Genomic DNA, 13,300 nt, shown 5'->3' on the forward strand with positions numbered 1-13,300 from the left:
CAGGCAGAGATAAGATAATGAAAGGCTTTGTAAATTGTATTTGTTAGAATTAGGTTTGGTTGTGAGTGACTGAAATTCAAAATAGTAGTGTAAACAGGGCAGAGGTTGATTGCTTTGTCATGTAAACCACATGTCTAGATAAGTGGTAGCTGCAGTGAAGTTCCACCCTGAGTCTTGGACCCAGACTCCCTTTGTTTTTTCTCTTCCATGATCCAAACACAGACAATAACTGGCATAACACAGGCCTTTAAAATAATAGTGGTTTTATTATAAAATTCTAAAAACTGTGCTTTAAAGAACAGTTATGGGAATACTGCATAATAATAATAAGAAGAAGAAATGTATCTTCATAAGCCAGACAATTACATAGCAGAGTTTATATTGTCCATGGATATTAATATTAAAAAAAAAATCTTTTCAGTCAAGAAGAGTCTTCAGAGCACCATTATTTGAAGGGAAGGTGTATTGCATATCAGAGTTCATCTTTGGTCTGAAATGAAGAAGCAAAATATTTAGAGCCATCAAGAAGTCCTTTGTAAGTTAGGAAAACTTACTTTAGTCTATGAATTGTTTTCTCTAAGATGAAAGAAGGAAAAAAAAAAGCCAAATTACTACTATAGACTTGTAGGGTCAAGAACTGTTTTTAGAATCACCCACAGATAGAGCTTTAGATGGCTACTGATGTGGAACCCAAACATCTAAGAGTTTGTATAATTGTAAAGGGCCTTGTGTTATAAATGGTCAATCAGTGGAATCATTTGGCACCCCTCAAAACTCTTAAACAAATATAAAAAATAAAAAAAGGAGTGCATAGAGGAAGCTGCCCAGTTTAATTGGAGCCCACAGAAGCATTCTGGTACCAAATCACTAACTTTGTGAGAGGGTACTTTTCAATTCTGGCAATTTGTTTTATCACTGGCTTTAATTAATTTTATAGTTTTGCAGCATTGAGAGGAGTTAACAGTGATTGATGATGGACCACTTTGAAGGGCTATTTGGTGGCAAATCAGTTCTCAACAAAACCAAACAAAAACAATACAACCAAAACTCTATTATGATGATGTTGCTTTAAAAATGTCAATATATATTATGCCACATGTATATAAATCTCAGTTTTATACAGTATACATTCCTTCAAACAAAAAACAACTATGATCAAAACAACTTCCCTTCTGCCTTTTGTTTTTATATACAAAGAGGCACACAACTTGGAGATAATATACTGGTTTTTGGTCCTTGCTTAGCTGTAATCAATGTAGCTGATTCTGAACTAACTTTTTCTTTGGGATCAGTTTTGTTAACCATAAAATGAAGGCATTTACTAGATGACCTCTAAGGTCTTTTTCAGTCTGAAATTTCCTATGTGAATCTGCCTTTTATAAACAAAATCACTATGTAGTGGTATCAACAAAGATTGCTTTTCGTGAATAATCTGCTAACATGAATAATCATGCTTATGTATTTTTTCATCTCTAAACTGGAATGATGAACTTTGTCAAACCTATCTCATGGGAAGATGAGGCTATTAGATAATACAAGTGAAAATACTTTTAAAAGATTAGATAGACATCCATTCAAATGTCATGTGACCTGAATTCTCACTTTAAAAAAAGACTTTCCTCCACTTCGCTGGAAGCTCTTACGTCTTCCCAGTTAATTACATCTTAGCATCCTTTCTTTTGCCTTCTTGTTATCTATTATATCTCCCTGGTAGAATAAATTGCCTGGAGGCTCCAGGAGAAACTCAAATAGTTGTTGCCTGACTGAATGACTAAAGGAATAAATGAGGTGGATCAAAGTTAGCTGTTACTCTGACACTGGCTAGTTCTGGTTACCTTCTTCCTATGGCATGTGCAAGGAAAGAGGTCATCCTCAGTCTCCGGTTCTACCCGCTTCATGCCCTCTCGGATTTGGGGCTCACTCACTTGTAAATTGGCATATTCCTGTATAGGCAACAATAGAAAAAGCACTCCTTATAAAATGCCTAAAGTATATTTACCAAATTAGATATGCCGGAATTTGCTAGACTATGGTCCCATTTAACTCACATGTCAAGTTACAATAGACAAAGTCCTCCATACTCCCCTTAAACATTCAGCAACAGAGCTGTGCTTTGGACACTGGCTGCCTATTTCTAAGAGATCTTTCCTTATTCATCTTTTATTCATATGACTTTATTTTTTAACTTAGTTTTTACTGTCTTTGGCTTGCAGTGAAAATAATTGTGCACATGATCTTCCCTAAACTGAGAATTTGAGTACAGAGACTACTTCAGTTTTATGCACCATGACTTGTACAGAATCAGTCACCATCATCATTCATTACATGCTCCCTCTGTGCCAGGCTGCAGGCTAAATGCTTACAGGTTAGTATATGTGAGTTGAGTGAATGAATACTACCCTGTAGATCTTCAGGAATTTAGGTAGTGAATCCCCCTGCTCCTTCAGTTTACACCTTCACCCTCTCTATCCCTTCACCTTTCTTTAAGAAAGGTTATAAAGGGGAAGAGACTAGTGCAGACCAGAAAAAAAGACTGTCTTGTAGCAGAGCCTGCGATATGCAGCGCAATATCTGCAATTCTGAGATTTAAAAATAGCTTACTTTATATCTAGTATTATTATTAGACAACTACTTGCTTAGTACTGCATTTTTTTTTAAAAACCTTTCAGATTGTCAGATATGCTTTAATATGATCCCTAAATGCCTAAGTCCATGAAAATGATTTACAAAAGAAATCATGGCTCATATGGAGTCAGCACAACCGTTCCAAATAGACCTTGCACTATATAGACAAAGAAATGGTAAGGCAGCAGTAATACTGTACAAAGAGAAAATACAAATCCATGCACAGTAATTTTGCAGAATCAGATGACAATTTCCTAACCGCATATTACACTGTTCTAATTTTAATACTTTTCCCTTAATATTGCAGCATTATCCACTAGCTAACCTTTGGTTTACTACTGTTTTCATGATTATTTAATGTTTGTCCATGATACTGAGAGGTGCATATTTATTTCCTTATATACTTTCAGCCATTGTTAAGTGAAATATTATTTGCTACTAATATGATCAATTATAAGTTAGATATCATTTTCTAGAATATACTGACCTGGAAAAGTTTAAAATAATAACAGAATATGTTATCACCCATGAGATTATTTCTTGCAAATTCTTGTCCTGTTTTTGCTATCTTTTTTGCCTATGGGAACAAAAAAGAATCCTTTAATGAAATGTGTTTTTCCCCATGCAGACATATGAAAACTGATCTTCAGAGTGCATTTTTGTGGGACAATAGTGGGAAAAACATCTTTGGAGGTAGTCTTTTGTGATATAGGAAACAGAGAACAGAGAATGTTAAAATTAAAGGAAGGCTTTTTAGACTTGAAAGTTTGAGAAGTCATATTAAACCTTCTTCAATTATGCCTCACTTAGAGAGAAGCTATACAGTAAAAAAGGTAACATAACTTTGTAAAGTTAACGTAGGATCAAGCTTAATGCATTGCCTTAAAATTTTTCAGGGGTTAGTTCAAAGTTTATTTCATGCAATCCCTCATTTAAATCCATAGCACAGTTAGTGTTTCCTCCTGACAGGCTAGCTATCTTAATTTTCATATTCCTAGTAGAGGTGAAGGAGTGCTTGAGGCCCAGATCAACCTGACTCAAAGAGAGAGCATAGTCAAGACCAAGGTTAGCCTTCTGTTTCATGTGCAGACTGGACCGTTAATACAAGCCACAATGCCTGTGTTAGTCCTGAATGGAATTTTGCTGTTCATGGGGCTGCCTATATCTAGGCAAGGGTTTATATTGAAGCATACTGAACAGACATTTAAAATGAACTTATGATATTTGGGTACAAGGAGAATGACCTTACCTCTTCATCATGATCTTTTGCCCATTTAAGTTTTTCTAGAAGATCGCTTAGGTTGCTTTTAACTGGAATGTAGTGTTTCCAGGGCTGCAGTTCATTGTAAAAGTGTTCATAATAGATGGAATCTTGCTTCAGCACAACACTGTCACCGACTAGAAGATATGGCAGGCGATATGCTGCGACAGTGCCATCAACGTTTATTTGATACTTATGCTGTGAAACAGCAGTAATGTATAAGAACTTCCATTAAATTTCCTTTTTTTATACTCTTATTATTCCCTTCCCATTTCCACACAAAAAGCCTCACCATCTTCAGATTTGGCCAGATTTGCCTACTGCTTTCACTACTTAGTAAGTGCTACTGTATAACATGTTGACCTAGAGTTGATGGTTTATTTTGATGCTCTCCTAAATTTCACAAAGACGACCGTAAGTCTAATATTGAGGCAACCAATAAAATAATAAGTAACTGTTGCCCTCAGGCTACAACCTAAGGAAAGATCGATTTATGGTGACTTTGTTATGTCTCTACTACTATATTGATTACTGTGGTAATCAACAGTCTTTAATCAATAGCCTTTATTTGTAGCAAATTCAATAGGTAGGAATAAAGCAAAGGCATGACAGAATATCCTGAGGAGGCTGGTGTTAGCTTTCTTTGGCTTTAACCATACTCCAAAAATCTCTGCAATATGCATATGGAAATACTGACAATTCAACTATGGCATTCTTTAGGTCTACCTGCTGCCATGTAACCCATCAAAAACAAATAAGAAAACACACCGGTCAGAATGGCCATCATAAACAGATCAACAAACAACAGGTGCTGGCGAGGCTGTGGAGAAAAGGGAACCCTAGTACACTGTTGGTGGCAATGCAGACTGGTGCAGCCATTGTGGAAAGCAGTATGGAATTTCCTCAAAAAGCTGAAAATGGAACTGCCTTTTGATCCAGTGATTCCCCTGCTGGGACTATACCCTAAGAATACCAAAATGCCAATACAAAAGAACCTATGCACCCCAATGTTCATAGCAGCACAATTTACAATAGCCAAGTGTTGGAAGCAACCTAAATGCCCGTCAGTAGATGATTGGATCAAAAAATTATGGTACATATACACAATGGAATACTATGCAGCAGAAAGAAAAAAAGAACTACTGAACTTTGCGACAGCATGGATGGAACTGGAGAGCATTATGCTAAGTGAAATAAGCCAGGGAGCAAAAGCCAAATACCAAATGATCTCACCTATAAGTGGAACCTAACCAACAATACAAAGATGCAAGGAAAATAAGACCAGCAACACTGAAAGGAAAAGAAACCAACAGAGACAAGAGGGAAGGAGGGAGGGGAGGGGCGGAGAAAAGGAAGGGAAGGGGAAAGTCAAGGAACATATAGCAAGGACTCATGGACAAAACCAAAGGGGAAGAGCTGAGGGAGGGAGGGAGGTAGGGGGCAAGGGAAAGTGGTGGGGGGAAGGCAGAGACAAATGTATTTGGGGAAAAAAAAAAAAGATGACTTCACAGGTGAATTCTACAAACATTTAAAAAAGAATTTATTCTTATCCTTTTAAAACTATTCCAGAAAATAGAAGAGGAAGAGACTCATTAAAAACAAAACAAAACAAACCCCCCCCCCCAAAACAACAACAACCTTGGCCATGTACGGCACAGACAAAGCCTGCTAATCACTTCCCTTGCTCACCTTTTTCCTTACCACATGGGACTTCAAAAAATACTCAGTGGTTTAGAGAATATAGCAGTGTCCTAATGAATGAAAAGTGGACTTGTTAAAAAGAGGATCACTGCCCGAAAAATATGAGCAATCCACATTCTAGACACAGAAAGTGCTGCCTAATCTCCAGAATTCCCAGGCAGACCACTTGGATAGATTTCAAGTCATTTCCCCACCAGAAGATAGGAGACACCTGGTTTATATCCTGTTTAGTCTGTTGTCAAGCTGTGGCTCTGCGGGAAATTATCTGTAAGATCACTTACATGCATTTATTAATATAAAAAAGTTTTGTAGCTGAAATGTGCTCTAAATAGAGAATCAATTGGGGGGAAATGATCTCTCCCCAGCCTATAAGCTCCCTGATGTATATTTAATAACACAGCTGGGTACTGAGTACAGATCCATGTTGCCAAACTAGTGCCCAAGGCCCCATGCATTGATAAGTCACTGAGTTTTATGCTCACCTCTCCCACCCCTTGTAAGTTATAGGCCTTGATTTCTCTTTCCTCAATGAAGATACAGTGGACCCTTGAACAACATGGGGTTTAGGGGCACTGGCTCCCCCCACCCCAACACTGTCAAAATCCGGCATATAACTTTTGACTCCTCCAAAACGGCTGTCCCTTGGTTTCCATGGAAGATTGGTTTCAGGATCCCCACTGATACCAAAATCCACAGATGATCTAGTTCCTTATATATAATGGCATAGATCAATGAACACTGTTGGTCCTTTGCATCTGTGGATTCCCAGCCTCAGATGAAAGTACTGTTTTTGATCTGTGGTTAGATGAATCCATGGATGTGAAAACTAGGGAAATAGAGGGCTGACTGTATATTGAAAAAATCCAGCCTGTAAGTGGACCTGTGCAGTTCAATCCCATGTTGTTCAAGGGTCAAATGTATTTGGAAAAACAAAAAGGATTGGTCAGATGACATCATACCTTGAAGAAATCAAAAAATGAAATGTGTTTCACAATAGGACCATATAGGCTTTCATTGTGTTTAAAGAAGAAAAAGTTGGTGAAGGCAGCATCTATGAGTTCTGGGTGTTTTCTGCTGAGCTTAACCAGCTCAAGTCTTTCTTTGCGGCTGTCTCGTCCTCTCCAGATAGCTGTGGAGTTTTTGTTTTCCCAAGGAGGACCCGTGTTAGCTTGCACAGACATCATATCCAGACTTACTCTGGAAGACAGAAAGTACAACACATTTTCCTTCCAAACCATCATATCACAAAGGTTGTTTTGACAGCACTTAGCACAGGAAAAAACCCAAGTCTCTGGGTCATTTGTGATCCATCTCTCACCGGCCCATGGTTTCTAGAACAGAGTCAGTCAGGTCGTAGGTGGGCATCACAATATCCTTGGAATCTGTGGATCCACACCAGGAAAAGATTGGATGGATGTGTGAACTGGATTTCTTTTTTTCCAAAGGCCAATCTCCCAAATTAACAAAAAACTCTACATCAGGCATCTTCACCTAAGAAACAGAAAACAAAGAGCTTATTCCCATTTTCTGCATCATATAATGCCTTCTGTTCATCAATTTGTTGGGAAAGGTGTATCCTGCATGCAGTCTTCCTTGGCCAAATAAGAACAGTTTAGGGCCTGTTACACTTCGTTACCAAAACATAGAGAACTCTCACAGTTTGTGCTAGGCTTATCTTCTAGTGAGGGAGCCCGAAGGCATACCCCAGCTTGCTGTATTCAGACACCATAAGAAGGGGTGAGGAAGCTTCTAATGCAGCAGGAAGGGGGACAGTGGTTGGCTGTGGAGTGGACCCTGGGGTATGGACACATTGAAAGGGGCTGAATCTTGTGTACTCTCTTTCCTCTGCTCTGAGTAAATGCTGGACCACTTGACCCTGTTTTTAGTGACTCGAAACCATGCACTTCCCTGCCTTTTAACTTTGGCCACACTCGTTCTATCCTGCAGTACAACTTGAATACACAGTGAGCAATGAAACACAATAAAAGTTAGAAAGTGTGCTGAATGAAAGGCCAAGCTTTAGGTAATAATTACTTTGATTAGAATAGTGGGGGTGACTTTTCAGAGTATTTTCATACGTGTAAGCATACTTGATTTCCTTTTTAGGGTAGCCATGACTTACTTCAATAGGGATGAAATGATAATGATAATCTCTGTTCTCATACTGCCAAGAGACTATAAGATGATCAGCGGGAAAGAGAATTACTGGAAAATAATGACAACACACAGTACTTGGGACTCTAACTCTAGTTCTTGGTTAATAAACCAGGTACTTCTATTTCAAAATACACCCCAGATTGCCCTTACTGTTGTGGCTCAGTGGACTGTGTGTCACTCTGTGAACCAAAAGGCTGTCGGTTCAATTCCCAGTCAGGGTACATGTCTGGGTTGTGGGTCAGGTCCTAAGCTGGGGACATGCAAGAGGCAACTGACTGATGTTTCCCTCCTTCTCGTTCTTCCTCCCTTCTCCTCTCTCTAAAAATAAAGAAAAAATCTTTAAAAAAAACACACCCCAAGTAGGTGATGGGACCAGGAATTGAATTTAGAGCGCCCAACACTAATGCCAAACATTAGTCACTTCCAAGCTAGGCTGCTTCTACTGGCACAAACATGTTGAAAGAACCTAGCCATGGGAAAATGTTCAAGGTATTTATAAAACAAAATATATATTTTTTAAGGCAAGAATGGCTGATCACTTTGAGAAGTATTTTGAGAAACTGGAGTCCTGAGAACATTCTTATTTTTCCATTAATTGATACAGATGAGCAAAAAATACTTGCTGGCACTGTGATGTCTTAGTCTGAAGGAGGCATAATAGTAGTGCTACATAACTACCCATGTTCAGAATTAACTCACTGTAAATGCTTTGCAATCTTAAGAAAGGCACTATGATTTTCCATGAGTAACTTAACCATGATATGCACATAGGCTGTTCAATAAATAGCTAGTAAGCAATTGGTAAAAATCATGGTATAGTTTTTCTTATCAAATGTTTTACTATTGCTATCAAGTACTTCTTTAGAACCTTGTTAGAGAATATTATACCAAGGAACAGGATTCAAAATACAGCAAGTCTCCTTTGGGCAAAGGGTATGGGTAGAAACAAAATAATTTTATTGTAAGGCATTTCCCTCTCTAAGGTATTGTCATAGGGTTGAGTGTGTTCCCCAAAAGACATGCTGAAGTCCTAAACCCCAGTATCTCAGAATGACATTGTTTGGAAATAGGGTTTTTGCAGAGGTAATTAGTTAAGATAAGACCATACTGGAGTAGATTGGGTCCTTAAGCCAATATGACTGGTGTCCTTGTGAGAAGAGGTGAAGACATAAAGATACACAGGAATCATGCCATGTGATGACAGAGACAGAGAATGGAGCCATGCAGCCTCAAACTAAGGAATGCCAAGGACTGACTGCTGGGCACCACCAAAAGTCAGGAAGAGCCAAGAAGGCCTATCTTCTATAGGTTTCAGAGGAAGCACACCCTGCTGACACCTGGTTTTGGACTTCTACCCCCCAGAACTGTGAAAGAATGAATTTATGTTGTTTCAAGCCATCCAGTTTGTAGATCTTTGTTACAGCAGCCCTAGGAAATTAACACAGGCATCCCACATGAACTTCAAAATAGTATTACATAAGACCCCAAAGTAGAACTTCCCTGATATTGTTACTTTTAGTTTGAAAAATTGTATTATAAACCCTGGGCTTAAATGATCTATTATACATAATTGAAAAGAAATACTTACTTTTCTAGTCAAAGAAAGTAGTATGGCATCCATGAAAATTCTAAAGCCTACATGTTCACCTTGAGTCTTGATATAAACCTAAAAGATAATTGAATGTTTATTAAAGTCAAAACTCCTGGCAGGCTTCATTGAGATAAAGATTATTACATTGATCCTCAGAATGACTTTTAATAAAACTACATAGCTAGTTGTAGCCAAATGGTCAAAACAAAAAATCACTAGGACAAACATGCAAATCTCAATCACAAAGTATACCTTGTTATCCTTCAAGGTATAGTGACACAAGCTCTGCCTTTGTCCAAATCTCTTTGGGATTTCTACTGCAATCTTTTCTGGATCAACAGAAGGGAAATGTGCCAGATCTCTCCGAATCTGAGCAATGGTTTCTGGGCAGCTCATCTCCCGTAGCCAGGCTGCACTATCTTCCAAAGGACAGTCACAATTTTCATGGTAAACTGGCCCTAATTATACACGAGCAACAAATAATACAGTAATGATGTCATTCAGCATTTGAAACATGTAACAAATTCCATAATATGGCTCCACAAGTTCTGCCTAGGTTATCAGGAAGGGTATTTTCATGGACAAATTTTTAAAGAAAAACATTTTTATCACACTGGGGCATCACTAGTAAGTCTTCTGTTCTGACAGTTCTTCACAGTAAGGTTGTGATATTTTCAGTCAGGTCTGCTGTGCTTGAATCCAAAAGAAAGCCAATGGGTACTATTTTTTGCTCACAGTGGCTATTATAGACTATCATTCTTTATGTTCTGTGTACTTAAAAATAACTGAAGACTGGTAAAAAAGATATCAGAGGAGTACACCTGTTTTAATGAAAGACAAAGTGAAATGAAATTAGTATTTCAATGATCTCTTATGGAAAGTTTCTTAATGTGTCTAAGGTATTTCCCTTAATGGGTAAATAATTAACAATTTAAGTAAACTAAGAACCCCTACAATGCTTATTATTTTTTCATGATTTATACAAAAACAGAGGTAATCTTCAAAATAGTTCATTAATATTATAATGAATCACGCTTATAGAAATACTAACACAATATAGCAGAACCTCGATTGAGATTTTATTGTCATTCCTCTCGTGTAATTCTCAGATTCCCATCTGACCCAGGCAGTAGTCGACAGTGGAATATTCTTTTAAGGTTTAGCAGGTACCGTGTGGAGGAATGTGGGAAAGGAATCTAGACACTTAAAAACACTTGCCTCTTGGAGGTGGGGAACAAGAAAAACTTGTGCCTCTGTATATACAGTTTTTGATTGTTTTAGGGTACTACCTCCACTGAGATGGAAGGATACAGCTCTAGGTAATGGAGCTGCACTCTCATTATATATATAAAAATGAGAGAATTTCTCTGGAAAAATAATATTGAACAAAGACAAAAAGAAAAAAACCCAACAAACCAACAGTCAACTTCCCCCCCTTTGCTTCAAGCCCTATTTCTGAAGTGATCAAATTTTAATAACTTAGCAGTTACTTGTCATATATTTCCAATTAAGTGTTATCTATGATGATATTGCATATAGCTGGATTATTCTTGCTAATGTTGTGTCTTCAGCAAGCAAATTCTCTATTAATATGTCCTTTCCTTTTTGGTGAATTATAAGTTCCATTCAAATCTTGCATTTCTCTCCAGGGCTCTCTATTTAGTTTTCAAGTATGAAATGTTTACATTTTTTTTTTCCAGCGGGAGAAAAAAATCATGTTAACTTGTTTTTATTGATTAAATATACATATCATTGTATTAAAATAGTTTTTAAGAAATTATATTCCAAATTACCTTTTAAAATATATGGAGACTTGGCCACATGTTGACCTTGGAATTTAACTTCTACCTTCATATTTTTGTAGCTTGCGTACATTCTATATCTGACTATGAAGGACCCATCCTTTCGGTCTAAAACCTGGACTCCAACTCTAGTGAACTGCTCATCTGGTGCTGAGATTTTAATCTGGAACACCTTTTCACCTGGAGAATATGTGAACCTGTGATGGGCAGAAGAATAATATACAAAGATTATTTTAAGGAACAAATGCACAAAGATTATGCTCTCCAGACTGTGAATCTTACCCTTCTCCTCCATGTTCTCCCCCTAACATACACTTATTTGCTCTCTTTTATTTTTAGTATCAGAAAGAATATGATGGATCAGAGATTTTTTTTTAAAAGAGGATGACAATGGCTAAGATAACATAAAACAGTTTCATTAGAAAATTGGAATATGTTAAGACAAATAATGTAAACATAGAATACATTTATGCATTTCATATATACAAATATTTTTATCAACCTACTATTTATTTCATGCCCATCAAACCTGGAAATTTGTGATCAAATGGTGCCTCTAAAGATCCTTTGAAAAACCTCTCTCAATGATTCTTGTAAAAATTAGTATTATATATCATGCCCAGCATGGGCAAAAGCCAGATGGTAGTGTATCATCTAAGTGACGTTGTATGAAAGTTTTTTTTTGAGTGCTCCTCCTGTTAAGATTGTATTTAGTTTTTCCAATTGTACTATTGCTAACCTTAATTTTTGCTATGAAAAATGTATTCCCATTTTTTTCCTACAAAATATACATGGTCAGCAATAAAAAAGGAAACCATTTCAGAAGTATGTGAGTTCTAGAAATAAGTTTTGAGTATAATTTCAATCGCTGAACTGAACGGAGTGAAATAAACGTTTGTTGCAGATACATGGGAGATACTGTGATATTTTCCCTCTAAACTCTAAAGTTTCAATTAATGCTTAAATTTTCTTTTTCAGTTTCAAAGTGTGTTTATTTGCAGATGTCTACCTGGAATCAGAGGGCAGCAACAGAGAAAGATAAGGCAACCAAGTTTCTAACAACTGTATTTAAATTCCTTATAACAGCTTATGCCAAAGTAGTGAGAGATCATACTTCTAGCAAAGTGCAGGGACTTTGTCTCTTTAGTCATGTGGGAATCCCTATTAATAAAGCTAGAAGAGCTAATTCGGAATTATTTCTAAAGCTATGAGAAAGATTGGTTGGGGCGGAGAAAGTTACAACCAGATGTGGTTAGCAAATCTTGGGCGGATAGTATTTGAAGGAAGAAACATAAACTTGAACTGGATTCCGAAATAGTTAGGCAGCTGTTTCTCAACTTACTTATTTCCTGATGTATCCACCGCCTGAATATAAAAATATCGCGCAGGAAGGACAACAGTTGTTTTTAGCCCTGGTCCCCATATTTCACTCTTCTCAGGGCTCAGTAGCCTTTCTCCTCCGGCAAAGGCTGGAACTGTCCCCAGAAAGAAGTAGTAAAGTAGCAAAATGCTAAACATTTACAAGACGGACTATCAAAATGATCGACGGATAAATGAAACGTAAGAGGTGGACGGAAAGAGCCGTGGTTTAGGCAAGAGCACGTCGGCGAATCGCAGAAGCAAAAAACACTCCAAGAGGTGTTGCTTGCTGTGCAGGGCAGGCGCTCAGGTCTCCACTTTTCCAGGAAAATCACAACCCGAGCGCGGGCTTGTACAGCTGACAAATGCCAGTCGTTCTGCTGAAATGGGAAAGAGCCACTCTGCTCCTCTTTCTCGGGACAGTGATAAACTTGGCGTTGCTCCTGCAACTGGAACATCACTGGGGGGCGAATCCGTCTCAGGTTCCAGCCCAAGGTGCCGGGCGAGGGGATTGGCCCCGCGCACAGGACCGGTCTGAGTAAGGCTTTCTCCTAGTGGGTGCCGGAGCGGACGCCGTCCTGGCGCCGTGGCTTCCTGGGATATGTAGTTCGCGACAGGACTAGCGGAAATTGCCAGGTTTTACCATCTCTCTCTCTCTCATTTGTTTACTTTGCGGTAGTCGCTTTCAGGGAACAGGTACATACTAGATGTCCAATGAAAGGGCACGCGAGTCTGGAGGCACAGCTAAGATTTTTTTTTCTTTAAATTGTCACCTTATCCTCCGCACGTGCAGAGGTCAGGAAT

At 38.1% G+C, this 13,300-nt stretch overlaps 1 protein-coding gene across 3 annotated transcripts; it reads right to left on the minus strand.

Annotated features, from left to right (window-relative positions):
• Positions 1-299: 299 nt before the first annotated feature.
• POGLUT2 (protein O-glucosyltransferase 2) lies at positions 300-13,038 on the minus strand. Of its 3 annotated transcripts, XM_054574377.1 has the most exons (10): positions 12,480-13,038; positions 11,129-11,334; positions 9,588-9,793; positions 9,333-9,410; positions 6,906-7,078; positions 6,547-6,784; positions 3,875-4,084; positions 3,113-3,202; positions 1,836-1,943; positions 300-490 (listed from the first exon to the last, which is right to left on the minus strand). In XM_054574377.1, exons 1-10 carry the CDS (start codon positions 12,653-12,655, stop codon positions 473-475), a joined length of 1,503 nt encoding a protein of 500 aa, XP_054430352.1. In that variant the 5' UTR covers positions 12,656-13,038; the 3' UTR covers positions 300-472. The 3 variants fall into 3 exon arrangements, with proteins under 3 accessions (XP_054430352.1, XP_054430353.1, XP_054430351.1); XM_054574378.1 differs by lacking the exon at positions 3,875-4,084; XM_054574376.1 differs by lacking the exon at positions 300-490 and having other exon boundaries at positions 1,800-1,943.
• Between the last annotated feature and the right edge of the window lie 262 nt (positions 13,039-13,300).

The sequence above is a fragment of the Pteronotus mesoamericanus genome, unplaced genomic scaffold, assembly GCF_021234165.1.
Source record: "Pteronotus mesoamericanus isolate MK-2021 breed Mesoamerican mustached bat unplaced genomic scaffold, CSHL_Meso_final contig_26, whole genome shotgun sequence".
Classification (NCBI taxonomy): Eukaryota; Metazoa; Chordata; class Mammalia; order Chiroptera; family Mormoopidae; genus Pteronotus; species Pteronotus mesoamericanus.

Bases quoted from the DNA above. Each gene is read 5' to 3' on its own strand.
- POGLUT2 (XM_054574376.1), bottom strand. From the start codon at position 12,655: ATGTTTAGCATTTTGCTACTTTACTACTTCTTTCTGGGGACAGTTCCA. The intron at 9,794-11,128 runs GTAATTTGGAAT...GTGTATAATTAG, and splicing joins GTCTCCATATATTTTAAAAG to GGCCAGTTTACCATGAAAAT. The intron at 4,085-6,546 runs GTATGATGTCAT...GCTGTTTCACAG, and splicing joins CATTTTTTGATTTCTTCAAG to CATAAGTATCAAATAAACGT.